General features: G+C 36.9%; 3 protein-coding genes across 13 annotated transcripts in view; 2 read left to right on the top strand and 1 right to left on the bottom strand.

Annotated features, from left to right (window-relative positions):
- LOC105423105 (uncharacterized) overlaps positions 1-12,652 on the top strand; it is a 128,730-nt gene extending 116,078 nt beyond the window's left edge. For 6 of the 11 annotated variants that reach the window (XM_089070396.1, XM_089070404.1, XM_089070399.1 and 3 more), the window contains exons 15-30: positions 872-1,063; positions 1,980-2,072; positions 2,488-2,730; positions 3,963-4,043; positions 4,652-4,801; positions 5,297-5,317; positions 5,469-5,736; positions 5,999-6,385; positions 6,551-6,709; positions 6,793-6,983; positions 7,133-7,363; positions 7,611-8,111; positions 8,291-8,473; positions 8,708-8,810; positions 8,900-9,034; positions 9,820-12,652. In XM_089070396.1, the coding sequence (XP_088926522.1) occupies positions 872-1,063; positions 1,980-2,072; positions 2,488-2,730; positions 3,963-4,043; positions 4,652-4,801; positions 5,297-5,317; positions 5,469-5,736; positions 5,999-6,385; positions 6,551-6,709; positions 6,793-6,983; positions 7,133-7,363; positions 7,611-8,111; positions 8,291-8,473; positions 8,708-8,810; positions 8,900-9,034; positions 9,820-9,932 (3,051 nt within the window). In that variant the 3' untranslated portion in view covers positions 9,933-12,652. Of the gene's footprint in view, positions 1-871; positions 1,064-1,979; positions 2,073-2,487; positions 2,731-3,962; positions 4,044-4,651; positions 4,802-5,296; positions 5,318-5,468; positions 5,737-5,998; positions 6,386-6,550; positions 6,710-6,792; positions 6,984-7,132; positions 7,364-7,610; positions 8,112-8,290; positions 8,474-8,707; positions 8,811-8,899; positions 9,035-9,430; positions 9,506-9,819 lie in introns of all 11 variants that reach the window. The other 5 variants (XR_016137876.1, XM_089070397.1, XM_011632746.3 and 2 more) reach the window with 5 other exon arrangements.
- A 291-nt stretch (positions 12,653-12,943) lies between these two features.
- Positions 12,944-17,027, top strand: LOC105423103 (uncharacterized). Its single transcript, XM_011632745.3, has 11 exons — positions 12,944-13,129; positions 13,616-13,797; positions 13,874-14,061; positions 14,200-14,374; positions 14,461-14,633; positions 14,743-14,894; positions 14,989-15,122; positions 15,207-15,383; positions 15,457-15,641; positions 15,720-15,820; positions 15,890-17,027. Exons 1-11 carry the CDS (start codon positions 13,003-13,005, stop codon positions 16,063-16,065), a joined length of 1,770 nt encoding a protein of 589 aa, XP_011631047.2. The 5' UTR covers positions 12,944-13,002; the 3' UTR covers positions 16,066-17,027.
- Pak3 (p21 (RAC1) activated kinase 3) lies at positions 16,980-20,815 on the bottom strand. The gene has a single exon (XM_011632744.2). It carries the CDS (start codon positions 20,583-20,585, stop codon positions 19,008-19,010), a length of 1,578 nt encoding a protein of 525 aa, XP_011631046.1. The 5' UTR covers positions 20,586-20,815; the 3' UTR covers positions 16,980-19,007.
- Positions 20,816-20,817: the final 2 nt, after the last annotated feature.

Below are 20,817 nucleotides of genomic sequence, written 5' to 3'. Positions count from 1 at the left end.
GACGAATGCAAAATGGCAGACGAGGAGATCGGCTAGGCGGTAATCCCCGTCCTGCCTGCCTCGTTTAGGCTCTCACTGAGAAATTTCAATAGTTGAAAAGTTTGCGTACAACCTCTCGCGGTCACAACTGACACAAAATCACCGGCTGGAATTTCGATATGACTAAACGGACCACCTAATTCGGTCACCAATGCGCCTCACCGCGTTTCTCTATTTCTCCGCATTTACATGGGATCTGTTGTCACCTTCATCAGTATCGTGAAATTATATATATATATATTTGATAATGATATATAATGATATATAAATATATATATATATATATATATATTTATATATCATTTATAATTTAATTCTCTCCTATACATCTCGGACACTGTGCGCTTTGGAAAATTAATATTCCACAAATTTCCATATCGACAGTATCGATTTACACAGGTATGCAAGCAAAGATATACATAAAAAAAACACACACAAAAAAATACACATCAGCGATAAAACGAAAGCTATTGCATATTCTGAAAGATCTCATTGACTCAAATTACTCGAGACAATAGCTACGATATCCCGTTGCTGCGGTCCGTGTTGATTGCACAGCTGCGAAACGTCAATTTAACTCGTGCTGTCGATGATAATTTTCTCCTCTCCCATGCCAATCAAACCCATGTTCGTATATGTGCGTTCCGTATATAATTGCGAGCTTAATCTCCATCGCTTTTAGCTTTCTTTAATAAGAGCCTCGTCCTCTCGTTTCTCCGCCGGGCGAAAACTCACGCGATCCCCGTAATGTAACTATTCCGTGTGTCACGTAGCTCAATTATCTTTGCATTGTTTGCGTGTGTGGCTAACAGACGATTGCATGCCTCGACAGAGTAACGTCAGCTCCCAGAGAGCGGACATCGGCGGCAGACTGATGACGCAGTCCGGGCTGGTGCGCGTTTCCGCCGGCGAGCTCCTCGGCAGGACCCACGAGGAACTGGTGCTGCTGCTGATCCAGCTGCGACGGCAGAACGCGACGGTGCTCAAGGCGATGGAGACATGCCACATGGAGATCGAGGCGCAGGTCCGAAGAGAGTTTGCACGCGATTTCACGAAATTTTCATAATAATTAGATGATCCACGGACGATGACGGTGACGGTGGTGATCACGTGATGGGTCCATTAGGGCCGCAAATCGGAGTCGTCTGCAGAACGGAGATACGTCGGACGCTCCTCGAGCACGAGGAATACCACTTTTAACGATCGCTTTGATGTTAGAGAGAAAGAGAGAGAGAGAGAGAGAGAGAGAGAGAGAGAGAGAGAGAGAGAGAGAGAGAGAGAGAGAGAGAGAGAAAGAGAGATAATCCGCTTTGATAGACGACCGTTCAGTTTGACGAGATCTTTCAGGATGTGTTTGTATAGATCAATGTAGATGCACGTAGATTGCAAAATCCACGTAATGATGATACAGTATGAACGATCGATGTCGGCTTTTTTTCGTCGTCGACGACGCAACGTAACGTTCTCGTGATCAGATAACACAATTAATCGGATCGAATTCAATTGCGCTTTACGGACTTTTGCGATCCGCAAAGCGCAGTTGACTGTTAGACAAAGCGCGATATATATATATATTGATTTTTTTAGCATCCAGTCGAGACTCGAAGCTTTATGATTTGAAAAATGCATTCACGAACGTTATCACTGGATCAGACACGGCTATATTCAGCGCCAAATGTGGGACATAGGTGAATACACCTGTGATCTCGCTGAGATTCGAGGAGAAAGTCGAGTCGAACTTAGGGTCGCCTTTCTACGCAAATATGTGTTTGTTATATTATTGCCCGGCTTGCGCTGAGTGTCACGGAGTATAATCTGTCGCTTGACGCGCGGAAACGCGAATGTTGTCTGTCTCGTTAATCGGCACGCGGTGAACGAAGGGGGGCTTCTGATATCGCAGCGCGATAAACGTTTCGTGTACATTTTGTTTGCACCCGCAGGCTAGATTGGCGGATCTCGACACGCCGAGACGGCTGGAGAATCTTCAAAAACTCGAGGAACTCAAGAGACACCTGATGGATCTCGAGAAGCAGGTGAGATACACGCGTTTATCGCGTGAACCGCGTATCTCGCGCGTTCCTCCAGAGAGAGTGCCTCGAATTATTCACGTGCGGCATGAAGGGCTCAATGTAATATCGATAGCTTAGAGAAAAAGCGGGCGATGACAGCTTAATCCGTCCTTTGAAAATCCGAAGCGTTTAATTTCGATAAAATTAAAAAGAATCAAAATTATAATTTCCTCAGGTTTCCAAAGAATTAATTAAAATCGCCGGTATTAATAATATCAGATTTTTCAAATTTATTTTATTGATTCTTAATGATGTTCAGCGACGATGTTCAGAATTGAAATATTGACTAATTTTTCTAGCGATGATAAACATCTGAATAAGAAATACTCCAAGTTTAATTATGTTTAATTTTCCTTGAAAAAAAAAAAAAAAAAAAAAGTACGAGAAGAGCAAGCCTCTCGTGAACCTCGTGGACAACATGGTGAAGCTGGGATCTTTGTATAACCGTAACACTGCCAACGGGACCAGCAATGTTTCCGGTTCTCGCTACGACCTGATGCATGAGAACGCGAGGGATCACCGAGATCGTTTGGAATTTAATCAAAGAGTACAAGAGCAACGACTGTTGGCTGAGGAGCGCAGGGATTGGGACAGACTTAGTCCCGATCATGGACAGCTACAGGTAATTTCTTTGATCTTACTAAAAGGTCCAAGCGTCTAACATTTTAGTTCATGCAAATGACGAAAATAATTGCTTAATTGGAATTGTAGGAATTTTTTATCTTCACGTTCGAAGCATCTTCTCTTAAAAAATGCGAAAATTAAAATTTATGATCCTCTAAACGGAACACTTCAATTATCAAAGAAGATTCTCTGTCTTGTTAATTTTTGCGCCAAATGTCGTTCATAATGTATGTTTTACTCGTTCCATTTTCTGTCTTTTACATTTCGTATTATTACATTCCTTCCGCGATGTAATGCCTCATGCTAGAAAGCGTGAGATGCATCACGCTTTCAGACATGGAATTCTTTCTTGACCAATAAAAGCAGTTCCTGATCTTCCGCGTGCTGTAAGCGACGTCTACGGTGGACAGGTTGTAAAAGACCGATCGGAAAAAGAGTACGTGCAAAAATTAAGAATTACCCTCACAGACAGAACCACAAGAGAGACCGAAGTCGGACAGACACTTATGATCCCTCGTAAATTCCGTGAAGAGCTCACTTTACCGAGAGATATACTTTCTGAACGAGTCAAGTCTCTACGGGCAATGTCCACTTAGTATCTTACGTCTCGTTTCCTTCTTATCTACCAAGTCCTCGAGAATTTTCGATAATTACACGCGGAATTTGCCGTTTAAATAAAAACTTAGTCGAGAAGCATGTGTCTTTAAAATAACAAAATTCTAAAGACTATATTTTTATTATATTTTTATGCAAATGCATTCTCATTTCAACGACGAATAAAAAAATGAAAATAAAAATAATGAAGAAAATATCTCAGATTCTTCATTTTTTAGTGATGTTTGATTTGATTAAATAATTTAGTGAGTTTCAAAAAAAATTTAAATAATATCTACATAAAATAGTTAGCGCATTAAATTATATATTATTAATAGAGATAAAACGAAAAGAAAATTGTCTGTTGGCTAAAATAGTCTCTTTGACCAGAATGATCGAGAAAAGACGAGAATATTTTTCACATACTATTCGTGAAAGAATTCTATTCACGGACAAGAATAGAGACGGAGAACAGACAGAGAGAACGGAGATTCGCGTTGTTCTAGAATTAACGATTCGAACGGCGGATCTCCCTTTTCCCGAGATTTGCTTCGGTTGAAATGCAACACTTAGCCTGTCCTTTGAACAGTGAAACTTGAAGATTTCGTAGTTCACTCGATATCCTTCTTGTCGCAGGCCAAAGTACAGCAGCTCTACAAACTCGATCGACTACTCCAGGAGGAATCTGGCACGCTCCATAGTCTCCAACAAGACAAGGTTGGTATCAACATAACAACAGTCACCTGGAATGAAGTACTTTCCTCTCTCTCTCTCTCTCTCTCTCTCTCTAAGCTGTTTGAAGGACTCCGGATTACTTTGCAGACTCTCTCTCTCTCTCTCTCTCTCTCTCTCTCTCTCTCTCTCTCTCTCTCTCTCTCTCTCTCTCTCTCTCTCTCTCTCTCTCTCTCTCACACACACACACACACACACACACACACACACACACACACACACACACACACACACACAAATGCAATTAACATAATGACTTCTGTCCAAATTAATAAATAAATGTAAAATTTCGAATTTCTTTTTGGAATAATGCACTCTATGACTCTTCCTTCGAAGATACTTTTATATTGAACTTGTCTTCTTCGGAAGTGCTCCGATTGCAATCTCTCACAAGAAGACATTTCAATATGAGACCTATTGTATCTACGGCTTAGAGGAGAACCATAACGAGAGTTTCATTATTTGTCTGGAACTGTGACGGAACGTCCTAATATAACAATAAAACTGCAAAATGACAACCGAGTTGGCCTTAATTCCGAGATATAGAAATCTACTGTATCGTGTTACACGCCTGGCTGATTTAATGTTTGCAGGAAATACTGGAGAAGGCTTTGGGCGGGTTGCGGCATAAACTGCAAGGTAGCAGAAGCAATTTGGCCGAAGCCGAACGATATCGGAAGCAGCAACTCCTGTTGGAGCGCGAGCTGAGCAGAGTGAGAATACTGCTCGCTCATAACTCGAAGGTAGATAATTTCGGAAAATGTACCCGACACACCGTCGCTAACGCGCGTTTCTGTCCTCCTATGCCCCGATCGACTCGGACGCGCGAGTCTATTATTAAAAACGATGTGGACTGATTGGCAGAAAAACAAGTAAATTGTGTGTCAATCCGGATTTCAAAACGCGAATAATTGCTGCTCGTCATTCTCCATATGTTTTTTTTTTTTTTTTTTAACGTCGTGAACCATGCTGAATATATTTCTGCTAATAAGAGGTTTTTTTTTTTTATAATCCGAATATTTACTCGTTTATTAATGAATATTTCGAGACGAACGCTTTGCTTTCACCGAGTCTTTTATTATCCTTCATCTTTTTATTATTCTTTACAACCTTGTGAATTTACGATATCGTAAATATAATGGTAACACGAGGAGATAATAGCACAAGAGAATTTAAATGACGAGAGTAGATCGCATTACGTATCGCAAAATTAAAGTCTCGATTCACTGTTTTTCCAGGTAAAACCGGTATTCTTCCAGGTAAATTGCATTATTCACAACATAATAGTTCATAAACCTTTCAGTTCCGTTGTTCGCCGTTTAGTTGTCATTCTCGTCATGAGACGATCATACAAAGTAGCACATTTTCATCCTGAAACAGAGTCTCGCGACTCTCTCACGTGCTTTACAGAAACTCGAGGAAACGGTGGCCGAAAATGCGAGATTGGAGCAGGATTTGGTGGTATTGAGACAAAAGGTTCAAGCGTCCAGAAGATATGCCGGTAACATCGCGAGGGACACCTCGAGCACGACCGCACCTCTGGAAGCGGAATTACGACGAGTGCAACAACTCGTCGGCGATCTGCAGAGACAGAGGAAGGAACTGAGCATTCAAGTTCGCCAACTGACGGAGAAATCTCACAGTTTGGTGCAGCAAATTCGTCCGCAGCCACCGCACGGTGAGTCTATCAATATAAAGTGTGAATCGTTCATTAAAATTCCTAAACTTTACGATCAACACTGATTCAAGAACTATAAAGAACTATACACATATTGCAATAAAATTGCCTTTATTAAACAAAATTTATTATTTTATCTAAGTAAATTGATATCTAAAAAAAACTTCTTTCAAGTGTAAATAAATTTTATTACCTAATTGAAATTTGTACTTTTTCTTAAAAAGACAAAAATGGATTTAAAAGACGCATTTTGTTCTTATAGCTCCACAGGTACATCACTCGAAGAAACGTACGCAAAATTCCTGGTTAGAAACCGATTTGGATTCCGGAATAACTCTAGATCACGGTCTAGACTCGCCGTCGAGTCCGTCTCTATCCATCTCACCTCCGAACAAACAAAATGATAGCTCTCATCAACGATACAGTTCTCCTACACAGTACAAGGACTTATCTCCATTAAATCGTCCACATAATCAGCAATCCTTTGGACAACCCTCGCAAAATCACATATCGGCTCTCTCACCACAACTGCGCGAACAGATTCAACAACACCAATTAAAGCAACAATTATTAAAGGATCAAATGCAAGGCAAGGGTAGCACGATTCAAGTGGCGCCTCTGTACGTTAATACGGATACAAGAGTAGCAGGTAATATATTCTCTCGTTATATTATACAAAATTATTATATTATATTGATATTAACAGATATTCACGTCCACCTATGTAAATAGTAACGAATCATTAGCATTAGTAATTACAAGATAGAATTCTATCACGAGGTACTCAAATATCGATTTATATTTTTAATTCTAGAGGATTACGTCACCGACACGAGCAAGCATAACGGAAATGTGTTGAATGGCACGCCAAATCCTGCTCCGGAATACATCCCACCGCCGCCGCCTCCTTTAAGCGAGGAGGCATTGTTGTTGAACGATAATTATAGACAAAACGAGGACAACAAATTCGCTGGTAAGTCGCCCGTTCCGCCACGGAAATATTAAGCTTAACATATGACGAAAATTTCATTCTCATTATTCTCTTTCGTTGTTAAGGATTAATGCACGGTCGCGAGAAGCAAGAGATCAAGACGGTGCGCATAGTGAAACGCGAATCGGAAAGGCGGCAAAGGGACCGTGGCGACAGAACCGGCAATATCGGAATTCCTTTGATGAACGGTCTGCAAGCACCGGGTGGAGCAAAAAGACTGTGCGACGATGATTTCGGAGGTTCCCAAAAATTCGAAGTGAGTAAAAAAATAACGATTTTTTTTGTAATTATTTTATCGTCAGTTATGTGCGTCTTAAAATAGCTAAATCTAGTACAAATGGATTGAAATAGGAACAACTATTTTATTAATGTAAATTGTGCTAATATAGACCTTGTAACATTTAGAAAGCTCAGCTGGGCAGAGTGGTAGAAGAATCGCCAATCGTTCACGCACAGAGCACCGTTCAGCTGTCCGAACTGGATGACGTTCAATTCCAAAGGAGCATGTCTCTGCCACGCGGTTTCGGTGGGCAAAAGCAACACTCCGGGGTACACTATGGACCCGTGATGCCTCCACCGCGCAGCGACAGCATGCACGCTCTGAAGAGCATGATGGCGCGTCGACATAAAATCAGGGTAAGTTTTGCAGATGTAACTCGTGATGTCTGAAATTTTCAGGCATCGCAAGCAACAATTTCAGGTTCACCCGTAGACCAAAACCACCCCGTGTTCGTTGGCATATATTTTTTTGGCGGATATTGTCAATGATTTTATTTCTACCCCGATACTCCCCCCCCCCCCGCAGCTGTTTTGCCCGCCCGTTTTTGTTAATCCCATTCGATTCCCCGGCATTTTACAATTTCTTTTTGACGCTCCATCGCAGTTCGAAAGTCACGACGGCAGCTCGGATAGTACTCTGTCACCGTATACGGACAGTCCTACATCCAGCTCTCACGTGCCGATGAGTTCGCCCAACTACTCCACCGCCTCGTCGTATAGTCCATGCCAGAGCCAGAATTATCCGTCGCAAGTGACGACGGTAGCTGCGCAGCCTCACTATCACAACTACTCGCTCGGATCGTACAGGCAATACGAGAAAATCGGCACTCTCGCGGATGCCATGAGCCCCGAATTAACGTCGCCGACTAATGTCGGCGTACACGAGAGACCAGTCGCCGCGACGACGGCGAACGCAAATCAGTCAGAATCGCCGCAATTATCGCCTGTATTCAAGAGCGAGGCTGCCAAACAGATTATCAAAGAGATGACAGAAAAGAGGGTGGAGGGTCCGAGACGAAGGCAGATTCCTCGCGAGAAAAGACGGCATTACACCGTGTCTAGTAGCAAACCGGTGCTCGACCTAGAGGACACTTTCTCGAAGATGGTATTTTTGTTTCATTCAATTTTCGTTCTTTCTCTCTCTTTCTCACTTCCCTGTCTACCTATCTCTCACTTCGTCACTCATTTTCAAATCGTCGCTTTGCTGTGCCGTGCCGCTGCCTATCGCGGCGGTTTCGAAGATCTCGCGTTCATAATTGACAAAAAATTCTTGGCAATTTCTAGGGAATGGGCAGAGCCAGGGATGATTTAGATATGGAAAGAGCGCTCAGACCCAGGATAAACGCCCCTGACGTGGTACGATCGACATTAAGCCACAAGGAATTGAAGTATAACGAGAGTACTATAGATCAATTGCTAGGCACGCCTAATAAGATTGTCATTCCCGAGCGATATATTCCTGAACAGGTACTTGTAAATTTGTATTTATTAATTTTTTCAAACTTACACGCAAAAATTGATTTAGTAACACATCACTTTTAAAATAGCAATTGGAAATTGAGGAAAACACGTTATTGGAAATTGTTTATATGTGCTCTCTGAAATTATATTTAATTTTATATATATAAAATACTTTTCTCTTCTATAAAAATTAAATAAAACTTAAATATATATTATATATATATTGTATACATTTTTCAGACGCCGGAGTTAACAGCGGAAGAACAGGAGCAACGCTTAAAAAAGGCAGAAGCAATCAGGAAAATGCTTTCGGAAACAACCGTGACCGCACCGGAAGGAGGTGGTACGCAACATTTATTTTTTTCTTTACTTCTAATTAATATTTCCTACGTAATGATGGCAATTATAGAGTATCTTTATAAATCATTACAGATGATGATTCTAACGTAGAAAAATCAGACACCTTGAAACGCAAAGTGGTGGAAGAAAAACGACAGAGGGAGCACATTCTCCAGCTTAATCAAATATTGGCAAAGCAAGTGATGGAGAAAAGCAAAATGGTAGCGGGTACGTACCGATGATACTTCAAATACAGTCTCTGCATGATCGTTATCGTTTATACATATAGCTGCGGCAGCATGCTCATTTTGTTTAGCTTTCAGAAAGCAAAGAATTTATTTCTTTGTCACACACGATCTACGATCGGTGCAGTTTTCTTTATGTCACAGTTATAATGATTTTTTTCCTACCGCTTGTGTTTCGCAATGTTTTTAATATTTGACTGATTTAAATTATATTCATATGTTTATCGTAATCTCCTCACAGACGCGAACACGCATGTATTACTTGAGTTATATATTATTTTATGATTTTGTCGATTATTTTTATTCGGAGGCAACGAACATAGTTTCGTCTTAGGGAATTTTTGGATTGTTGTTTGGATTGTTCTGTGCTTGTGTGTAGGTAACCAGGCACATTGACTGACATGCTTACTCCATCCCTCCTTATAGGACACGCACGTCACGTTATCATTTTCAGGTTTGTTTTTTCATTTTTTTTTTCATCTTTTTCCTTTTTTTGATTTCCTACTTTTTGTTGTCTCCCGATCAAAGCTATGCAGATATATTTGCCATATTATTTCTGTCGATGTACGTTTATTGAAATAACTATTGCAAACGACAAATAATTCGTATAAGAAGAGAAAGATAAATAAGATAAGAAAACATGACAAAAACATGACAACAAAAGTTAAAGATAACAAGGCTTCACTTTCAATAAACGTATTGATTTGCGATATTAATAATGTTAATCTATAATTTACAATTACTCTATCATATTTTATTCATCAATAGTAAAAGCTCTGGCGACGCTTCCTCTGAAAACTGAGTCGAGCTTAGATGATGATGACCTCTCGCCTGTGGCTCCTTTACCACTTTATCAACAAAGAGAGAATTATTACTCCTAAGCGTCGTTCCAGAAGCACATATAGAAGCACAAAACTACTGCCAATATGAAGAACAAGAAAGAGAAGAAACGGGAAATGCAAGAGAAACTCGTTCTCCTCTTAACTAAACTAAACTAAATTAAGAAACGCGCGAAAATTCGTGCAATATAACTGGAAAAGTACTTTTTATCCGCTGATTTACACTGATTTCATTGTAAATAACCATCGACTAAGTAAAATGATAATAAGTAGTTGTCATTACTCACGTTAACAATAAGAATTCGTAATATCCAAGTACACACGAAGAAACATATGAAAAAAGCGCAGATGGCGGCTGCAAGGCAAAAAAAAAGGATTGCCAAGCACGTTATCAGACGAAACTCACGTCATTTTCTCCAATTAAGCGCTAAATCGAGCAACAATCGCGACTTACTGTCATTTTTTACCGATCCCGACGTCCAGCGTTAACACAATGATAATAATGAAAATTTGCTGGACGCCGATTTTCTTATCCGCGCGACGGACCTGAATGCACTTCCGGGTGATACTCCGGCTTTGAGAGAAACCTTTTTACCACGTCTCTTCGCAACTCGAAAGTTTTTCTTTTTCGAAAAAGTTTTCAAATCGAAACGCGTAATTTGTAAGCACAAGAGACTGTGAATCCATTCGCGACTGAGAATCTGATTTGGAGATATCGTTACGTATATACTCTCCCGTACTTTACGTACACAATCATTTTCACGAAGCGAATTTTTATATGTATATCGACAAGCGAGCGACGATGAAACCCTCATCGACGTGAGATATTATTAGATTTAACGGCGTAGCAGGCTCTTCATTTTAGCGAAAACAAGGATATGTATTACGGTGTGTCATACATACAACGCGTCGTGACCGTAAGAAAAGAAATATCATAAAAAAAGGTCGAAAACGCGCTAAAATATCGAGCCTCCGAAATTTTATTTGGCAAAAAATTCGGCGAAGATGATCGCATGCATGTGAGAATTACCGTGTAAATGTAGATTTTAAGGAACGCATGATATATACGCTTCTGAAGCGCCCGTTGCTACTAGCATTATATACACAGGATTTTTCACGGGCCATTATAGTATGGCGTTTTAATGTTTAGAAACAGTCGTCACACACAGTCATAAGGGAAGAGTGCCAATTTCCTATCACGATGGCGAACGATGAGATAATCGTCAATTACAATCGTCTCGTATTGATTGATGCAGGATAGCAATGGAGTATTTATTGTAGTAGTAAACATCATACGCGGTGAATATCTTGTATTAAATTTAGTTTGGTCCGATTTCACCCGTATCGACATGTTGTTTCATGAATCACTGTATCCCCTCAGCATTGGAGTAATTATATATATATATATATATATATATGAGTATGTATATATGTATATATGCATATACTTCTTATATATATATATATATATATATATAAAATATATATTCATATGCATATTATTTATATGTGTTTATTATTATAATGTGTGATATTATAATGAAATATGCTATGTGTTATTTTATACAATAATGTAATATATTATATATTATAATATAATAATTTAAGTATATTATAGCATATAATATAATATAATACATTATATTATATACTAAAATAATAGATAGTATGGTATATTATATATACAATATTATATAAACATATATAAATAATATTACATATATATGTATAAGTATGTTGTTTGTGTACAAAAATCTATTTTGCGATTTTTGTGATTAGTAATGAATTATTAATTAATAATTTATTAATATAACTGTGAAAATCACAAAATATTAGAGGACTTTTTTGAGTAGAGCTTACTTTTTCCTGCTCTATATCACATGAGCGATGCGTCATTAATTATGAAACATTCTATATATATATATATATATACACATATACATTGAAATTTTTATAATATGATATACATATATAGATATTATATATGAAGAGACAGAATTATGTAAAATTGGTACACAGAGTCAAATCAAGAACTGAAAATAATTAATTTGAGTAATTTTTAATTAATTTTTTATACTCACCAGCAGAATTCGTAAGATTCCATCCGATGCTGAAGGGATGATTCGTAACTAGCTCCCTTAAGCCGATATTAGATCAGAGATTGAAATTAAGATTAGATTGAGATTCGATAAAAAAAAAAAGAAGATCAATCTCAAATTCAATAAACTTTATCCGGATTGATTAAATCTAATCTAATCTCAATTTTTAGTTTGATACAGATAATTTACGCGTCCTCCAATTTGAGAAACACACGAACTCCCGGTGCTCCTAGCAATAAGTTTTTATAACGATAATCAACACACGCGTCACTGTATAGTACGTATTTACAACGTTATCTCCTGTACATAATCGTGCACGACGTGTAACAATACACACGTTTCCGATCGAACAGATCGGAGAGAAAAAAATACAATTCCCTTTTGCAAAAGGACAGAATCGTGCAAGTCCGCGACAATTACCAATATCAATCTCGATCGAGAATAGTAGACGCGCGCGATCGATAATCGATAATCGATAGTATCGATAATCGCGATACGAATGATTGCCGCCGAGTTCAAAACGGTTCCCACGCCCGTCTCGTAAGTCACGCGAGTCGCGAAATAACTATTAGAAAAAAAAGGCGAGACCCTGTATGCGAATTACCACGGGAGAGAAAACTGTTATTGTTATAATGATGAAATAAAAACCGTATGGCGAGCAAACCTTGCGAGGCTTCCTTTTTCATTCTCCTCTGAAAATTAAATTTGATTTTCAATTAATTCAACTCGCGTATTTCCAATTTTGCAATTGTTGAATGAAGCATTAATTTTAATTTACTTTAATTTGAATTTAATTTAATGTGCAATTAATTCAATATGAAATTATGCTCAAAATATTATCGAATAATTTGGACCCGATAAGGATACTTGGCGCAAGCTTGTAACTTTTTGAAGCAGCTAATTGACATTAATGAACCTAGGACGAAGAAGGTCAATCGGCTTGAGGTCGCGGTTCGTTCGTAAGGCAAAGCGAATCACAGCATTTGGAACATTCGCTGGTTTCGAACGTAAAAATGGCGCATATGATAAGATCCAAGTTTGTCCTTATGTCATTGAAGTACGCTAATCGTGTTGCGCCTCGCATTTCCGTGCCCTTAAAATTTCAACGATTATGCTTCCACACCAGCGGGATTCTCGATGGTATGATATTTATTCAGAAACGACGATTTTTCCTTCATGTCAATCGATTTGGAGGTTACCTCTCGTAAAGTAGAAAATTCCTTAGGAAATGAATATCTGCGAGTGATAGTTGACATAATGTTCATAATGTTCACAAATGAACAAAAAATGTTGAACAAAAAATGTTGATCACAAAGCCAATTCCCGCGATCGTACATAGAAATTTTCGCTACGCTCGATAAATAAATTTTTCGCGTTTTGATTATGCAACAGATTTTTCTGATTTTCACATGATACCACGATTATCTATTGTTCAACATTTACAAGATTTTCTTCAATATAATTCGATTTTTCTTTTCAGTAATTTTCTTGTTTAAATTTTACCCCAAGAAAGAAAACTGACATATTTTACTCTGTTGCAATATTCAAATTTCCTACAAATTTATAAGCTAATGAGAGTCTTAATTTATAAAATAAAGATGATAAATGAAAACATTTGCTTTGCAGTGAAGGGAAAAGAGTTGTTGATGCCGTCTTTATCACCCACCATGGAAAGCGGCACCATAGTAAAGTGGTTCAAAAAGGAAGGTGACCAGATTAATCCTGGTGATGCTATTGCAGATATCCAGACTGATAAAGCTGTTGTCACAATGGAATTTGATGATGAAGGTGTACTAGCAAAAATAATTGTAAGTAATTGAATATGTATAATGATAAATCAATTAAATCAGCCTTCATGTAAATTATATGAAATATGTTGATTAGGTACCTGAGGGAACAAAAGATATTAAAGTAGGAACCTTAATAGCTCTTACTGTTGAGGCTGATGAAGATTGGAAAACAGTAGAAATGCCAGATGGTTCGACGCAAGTTTCTCCAGCAGCATCAACTTGCACTGAATCAAGTGCACCTGCCTCTGCTGAACCAAAAACAGCTGAACCACCACCAGGCCAGTATGATCCTTTAATGAACACACTAGGTCATAATTTGCTTTAAAATAGTTGAAATAATGCTTAAGCATTTTGCAAGCTTGGAAATCTACAATTACGTTATTAAGAATTGCTTCCAAATAATTTATTGATAATTTTCAGACAAAACATTGCTATGCCTGCTCTGTCGCCGACTATGACATCGGGTACGATTGTAAAGTGGCTAAAGCAGGAAGGTGATGAAGTACAACCGGGTGATGCATTGGCAGATATACAAACAGATAAAGCTGTTATGAGCTTTGAATTAGAGGAGGAAGGCGTACTCGCAAAAATTCTTGTACATATTTAATTATTAATGATGAAGTTTTATATACAATAGATTATGTGACTTTCTTAATTAATAAATATTACCGTTTATATTAGGTTCCAGAAGGATCTCAGGTAGAAGTAGGACAATTAATAGCTGTCATGGTTGAAAAAGGAATGGATTGGAAACAAGCTATTGTCCCAGTGTCGACCAAGTCTGCAGCACTTACGGCATCAAGTCCTACTCAACCGAGTGCACCAGCTGATGTAAAACCATCATTAAGTGAGCAGTATGTACTAATTCTTTTAATGATTTATATATCTTTAATTTTCTTCATCCATAATTTTCAAATTTAGTATAAAATTAAATATATACATTAATTGATATCTTTCATACAGAATATATGGTTTGGCTGTAAAAAGATTATTGGAAGAATATGGCCTGAGCTCTGGTTCCATCAAGGGCACTGGACGTACAAATCGTTTATTGAAGAGTGATGTCCTAGCATATATTCAGACGCATAACATTAAAAAAGTTGCACCTAAAACTGGTAAATATAACACTAGAATAATAATATTCTTAAAGTAGCTTTGTAATAAGCTTAATATTTTTTTTAATGTTTTGTAATATTTCTTTTTCTGTAGCACTGGCTCCAAAAACTGCAGAAGCTCCTAGTTTGACAAAGGCATCTATCCCGACTGATAAACCGACTGCATATGAAGATATCGAAATATCCAATATTCGTGCGGTTATTGCTAAACGACTTGGAGAATCAAAAGTAATATTACGTAAACGTATAATATTTTTAATGAAACTTCATTTATTTTTACTAAATATAATCTAACTAATTTATCTTTTCCAGAGGACTATACCACATTCTTACGCTAATATAGACATAAATATTGACAAATTAATTGAGCTTCGCAAAAAATTAAAAACGGAGAATATAAACGTATCACTTAATGACTTTATTACTAAAGCTGTCGCTCATGCGCTTATCGAGTGTCCGGATATAAATGTATTGTATCAAAATGAACAAGTTAGTATCATTAATTTAGTATTATATTAGAATATATGCAATTCAAATATTAATAATCATTAATTGTTGTTAGATCGTTCGAATTCCAAAGGTGGATGTGTCTGTAGCAGTTGCGACAAAAACAGGTCTGATTACTCCAATAGTATTTGACACCGCCACTAAGAGCTTAGTAGATATTTCTAAAAACATTCGAGAATTAGCAGAAAAGGCAAAAGAAGGGCGGCTTAAACCGCAAGAGTTTCAAGGAGGAACATTTACGTAAGCCTTAACTAATATAGACGAAAGATATTGTATACACACATACATATATTAATATATGCAAAATTTATCATGCAGGATTTCAAATTTGGGAATGTTTGGTATTAAGGAATTTTCTGCCATTATAAATCCTCCACAAACTGCCATTCTTGCTGTAGGCTCGGGACGAGAAGAGCTGGGTAACTGTTTGCTATAATATCTAATTATTTTCAACCTGCAACTAATAATATTTTTACAATATTTTACAGACTTATCATTAATGAAAGTAACGAAAATGACAGTACAACTATCATATGACAGACGGGCAATCGATGAAGATCAAGCAGCAGATTTTTTGGCTGTTCTCAAAACAATGCTGGAAGATCCCGCTTTTCTCGCAGCTGGCAGGATGCAAGCACTAAGGTATAAACGTGATGCTTATTAATCGCTTTTTTTTGAACCTATCCTGTCTAAAGTGTTTATTACAAAAACAGCGCTCAAAAGAATTAAATAAATTATGTAATTATGTTAACTCTGCTAAAAAAATGTGTTGGAAAAAGTAGTTAATTAATCAACTCATATAATAGTATAATGTACATTAACATTGGCTGTTTTTGAAATAAACAAAAGAATTTAATGATTAATATCAATCCTATCTTTCGTGCCATACGTATTATCAAAGCGCAAATTACATACTTACATGAAAATAACGCTGTTTATCGTTATCAAAAACTTTGACCAAAGAAGATATAATTTATATATTTATACTGCCAAAATGATATTTTTAAACTAATATTGTGGACAATATTATAAATATTCTATTTGTAAGTTAATTGATCAAACTAAGTGAAACTGTTAAATCTGTTAATCTGATTTTTAAAATATTTTTTATTATTTTAACACAATTTATGTCAAAAATATTTTTAGATTAATCGAATTAATTATTAATTGAATTAATGATTAATTCCCATAAAAAATTAACTGATGGGAAAAGACAACGTCCATTATTCTGTATTTAGAATCTTGTAAATAATTAGAATACTCTTAAATAAGTTTTCTTTTGTAAATATCTGCAAATTATTGGTTCTATGATGGAAATCATATAAATGTACATCTAATTGTGAGTCAAAGTGAATAGCATATAAATATCTTTATTCATAATCATCTCTCATAATCATTCATAATCATATCTCAAATGTTCAAAGACATAAATTTGTTTTAGGGAAATCTAGAAATTTTTGAATATAATTAATACTTCTAATTCATTAATTGAAAATATGTATAAATATATAACTCATTTGTATATATAAGCTTATAAATTAAATAGGATTAATGGGATGATTTAACGAATGAAGAGAATTTATCTTGTGAATAAAATATTTATTATTTAGAATACGTGATATCCTACGAATGTGTCAGTGTTTCGAGTTTTTCCACCTCTGTCCAATATACAAAATAATATATTATATTTTGTGGGATTCTTAAAATCATCTTATATATAATAATATTTTTAGAAAACATAAATCGATATTTTGTACAAATATTTGATTTTCACTATAATCATAACATCACACATTATTAATATCCCTTGATATTTCTGTAGCTGTTAAAATGTATATTTAAAATAAGGCACACACATTAGAATACTCTGTGATAAGCGTTTTTAATATTTTGCTTTAATATTTTAATATCTTTTAATTATCTTTTTGAAATTTTTTTCAATATATCTTATCAAAATTAGTAGAACATGCAAATAATAATATATTTTTTATTGCAAGTCGTGCGAACAATTATAAATATATATTTGTTAGCACATAATTACTATTACTTAAAAATTGAATGATAACACTTGTGCAGTTTATATTACAACATATAATTATACTTTAAATTATTGATATTTGTTATTGTCGGTATAAGATATTTGTTATTGTCGGTATAAGATAATTTATTGTAGTATAAGTGGTAAAATGCAAAAATTTATATTTTATAGAAATATTATTTAATTTTCGTTTATCACAGTCGTGATTCTATCATATATATACTCGATATTATTGAAATCATCTTAAATATCTAGATATTCACTTTTTACAGTAATCCCATCATATTACAAGTTTATGTATTATAAACATTATTGAATATCAATTTATATACATATATATCAATTATTTAACAAACTATATGAATATTATGTTTGAACAATATTGAGCTCTTAGATAAAATATAAAAGTTTTCTAAAAGATATGTTTTATAAAAGTAAGAATAAAAGTTTTACAAAACTGTATGTGCATTCGGTATGTATATGTGTATCTTGATAATTTTATAAAAATGCATTACACGGTATGGTTATTATGTTACATGTGTTTTATAACAATTAATTTTTAACATATTATTTCATGATAACAGACAGTGCTGCTCAATTTTATATATACAAAATAAATAAAATTATTGTATATATATATATATAACTAATGATAATTTTTTAATGTTTAATTTATTTTATAAAATCTAATCTTGTAAATTATAAATTATATTATCAAGTTAATTTCAGCTTTATCTATCTTTCTTTCCTGGAAAAAGAGTTTGAAATTTGTGATAGGCTTTCATCGATTGTTATCAGAAATTACATAACTGATTCTGTTATTGTCTTTCTTATATTTTGATGTTTCTGCATAATGATCTAAGTACACTTTTTAAGAAAAATATGTACGAAATTTTGTATTACGATTTATTTATAACCGGTATTAAAAAATACGAAATATCTCATATTTATATGTCGCTCATACATTCTTCAAAAAAGCATATAAAAATGTATTCTGTTCATGATTACTTACAGCTAAAATATTCCGTTTATTGTTTTGATAAATACTGAACTTGTTTGGCAAAATGCGCATTAATATAATACCATTGAGCGGAAATACCTGAGTGAAACTGTAATTTATCATAAATTATATTGCACATAACAAGTGCACATAACAATTGCAAAGTGGATGGTCCTCTTATTTTTAGAAATTGACAAATTTACTTAAATATTTTCACAATAATTCTACAATATCATTCTGCAAAAATAATAATAATCATGAGATTATTAAATAGATTAAAAATAACTACTTGCATCCTTTTGGAACACACTGACGTTCGAATAAAATAATGTTAAAATGACTATCAAGTGCACTATGCTTTAGTTTTATTAAACCAGCATAGCGGAATAAAAACGAAGGGCAGTCAAATGAGGTGAGAAAACTAAATGCAGTAGTAATTATGAAATATTATTCTGAGGATATCTTTCGAGGCTTCCAGTTGTGAAATAATCTTCCTTCAATGCGATATATATGAACAGAATGAAATATCATGGATGTTACCATCATGGATGTAAAACTCTAGAAATATTTAATGAAACGCTTTTTGAAGGATTCTTTGTGCCGCACGAATCAGTGGAGTGAGTGTCGATAATTCCGCGCAATTTTCTAGGAACGAATGAGAGAGTAACTCATCGGCAGTTGCTCTCTCATCGACTTCTACAGCGAGGCATCTCTCCAAGAAATTTTGGAACGTTGGACTGAGGCTCTCCCACCTCGGAATGGAAGGTCTACCAATTGCAGCAATTAAATATAATGCTCTCAATGGTGTTTCTTTCATGTAAGGCGGTTCTCCTTCTATCATTTCAATGGCCATTATACCTAGCGACCAGATGTCCACTTTCTTGCCGTATTGTTTTCTCGTTACTACTTCCGGCGCCATCCAATATGGAGTGCCGACCATAGTCTGTCGTTTCTCGTCACCGTCGATATTCGCGCAAAAACCAAAATCCGTAACCTTCACCGCACCGTTCATCCCCAGGAGCACATTGTCCGATTTAATGTCTCTATGAATAATGCCTCTAGTGTGCAGGAAGCTTATCGCTTTGAGGACCTCTCTGCAGACAGCCGCAATTTGGATCTCCTTCATCACAGTCTCGGTGACTACGTCCGTCAGCGGGCCACCCTCCAGCAGCTCCATAACTACCCAAAGGTGTTCGTCCACGAGGTAAGCGTCAAGGAAATTGACCAGATTCGGATGCTGAAACTCCTTGAGGATCTTAATCTCGGTTAATATTAATTCCTTCTTTGGTTGTTTCGACAAATCTATATCCTTTATGGCTACTTTCTGACTGTATTCAAGATCAGTGGCTATGAACACAGTTCCAGAGGCACCGGCGCCTACCTCTTTAGTTTTCTCAAAGCGCAAGTTAGGATCTCCCTGTTGGCAGATAGACCTGAGTTCCTCGTATACCTGTTCGTCACTGAGCTTTACGTCCGTACATTCTGTTTTTCGTCGCAGAATAGGACTCTCCTCTATCCTACGTGATGTAACATTTTCTTCTTCCTCCTCCTGTGGCAGTGGATCCTCATCCTCACCGTCACTGATCCGATATGTATTCAGATCCTCCAGTATCTCGGTCAGGGTCTTCTCCGCTCTGTCGCTACGTTTACGTGGCGCCGGTTTCGGCGGTTTTGGCGGTTTAGGTGGTTTCGGGGGCTTGTTCACTTTTGGCGGTAGCTCGGGTAATCTCCGTTCCCGTTCGTTCGTCGTGTTCTCGCGGGTCAGCCGATCGTCGGACCCGACATCCGACCGATACTTCTTCGTCAGGATGTTGTCGATCTCCTGCGACTCCTCCTCAATCAAGTCCTGCGTGACGAACGGTTTGAAGACTTCCTGATCCTGCGGCTTGCGCTTGATCGAGTAGTTGTAGAACTTGATGGCCTGCAACGCGGCGTCTGGGTGCTCGTCCTGCTCCGATTTGGAGATCTGCGTGTTGAGCAGGCGTATCCATGGGTCCGGCAGGCCCTCCAGCTGCCCGGTCTCCGCGTTCTTGCTCACGTGAAACTTGTGCGATACGTTAGTCGGCAGACCAATTTCCGCGGCCACGGTGTCAACGGGAGGAGTGCTCTTCTTCTTCGAGAAGAACTTCGTCAGGCTGAGGCTCATTCTCGCGCGCAATCTCGCGCTCCCGCGATCGCCGTTCACGTTGCCGTTCGTCTGCCTCGCACGACCGCACGATTTTCGAGAAGAGACAGAGGCAGAAAAAAAAAAAAGAGAAATAAGCAGACCGCGGTTTCAGATATTCATGCTAATGTGATACGGATCCTCATCCGCCACGCCGATCACATCGTTGAGTCTCACGCCCGATTACACGCCGGTGGATGGATATCACCAGTAT

Source organism: Pogonomyrmex barbatus, unplaced genomic scaffold (assembly GCF_055798465.1).
Source record: "Pogonomyrmex barbatus isolate J1 unplaced genomic scaffold, ASM5579846v1 scaffold10, whole genome shotgun sequence".
Lineage (NCBI taxonomy): Eukaryota > Metazoa > Arthropoda > Insecta > Hymenoptera > Formicidae > Pogonomyrmex > Pogonomyrmex barbatus.
The sequence above is the reverse complement of the archived record's forward strand: the minus strand, read 5'-3'. Positions and strand labels throughout refer to the sequence as shown.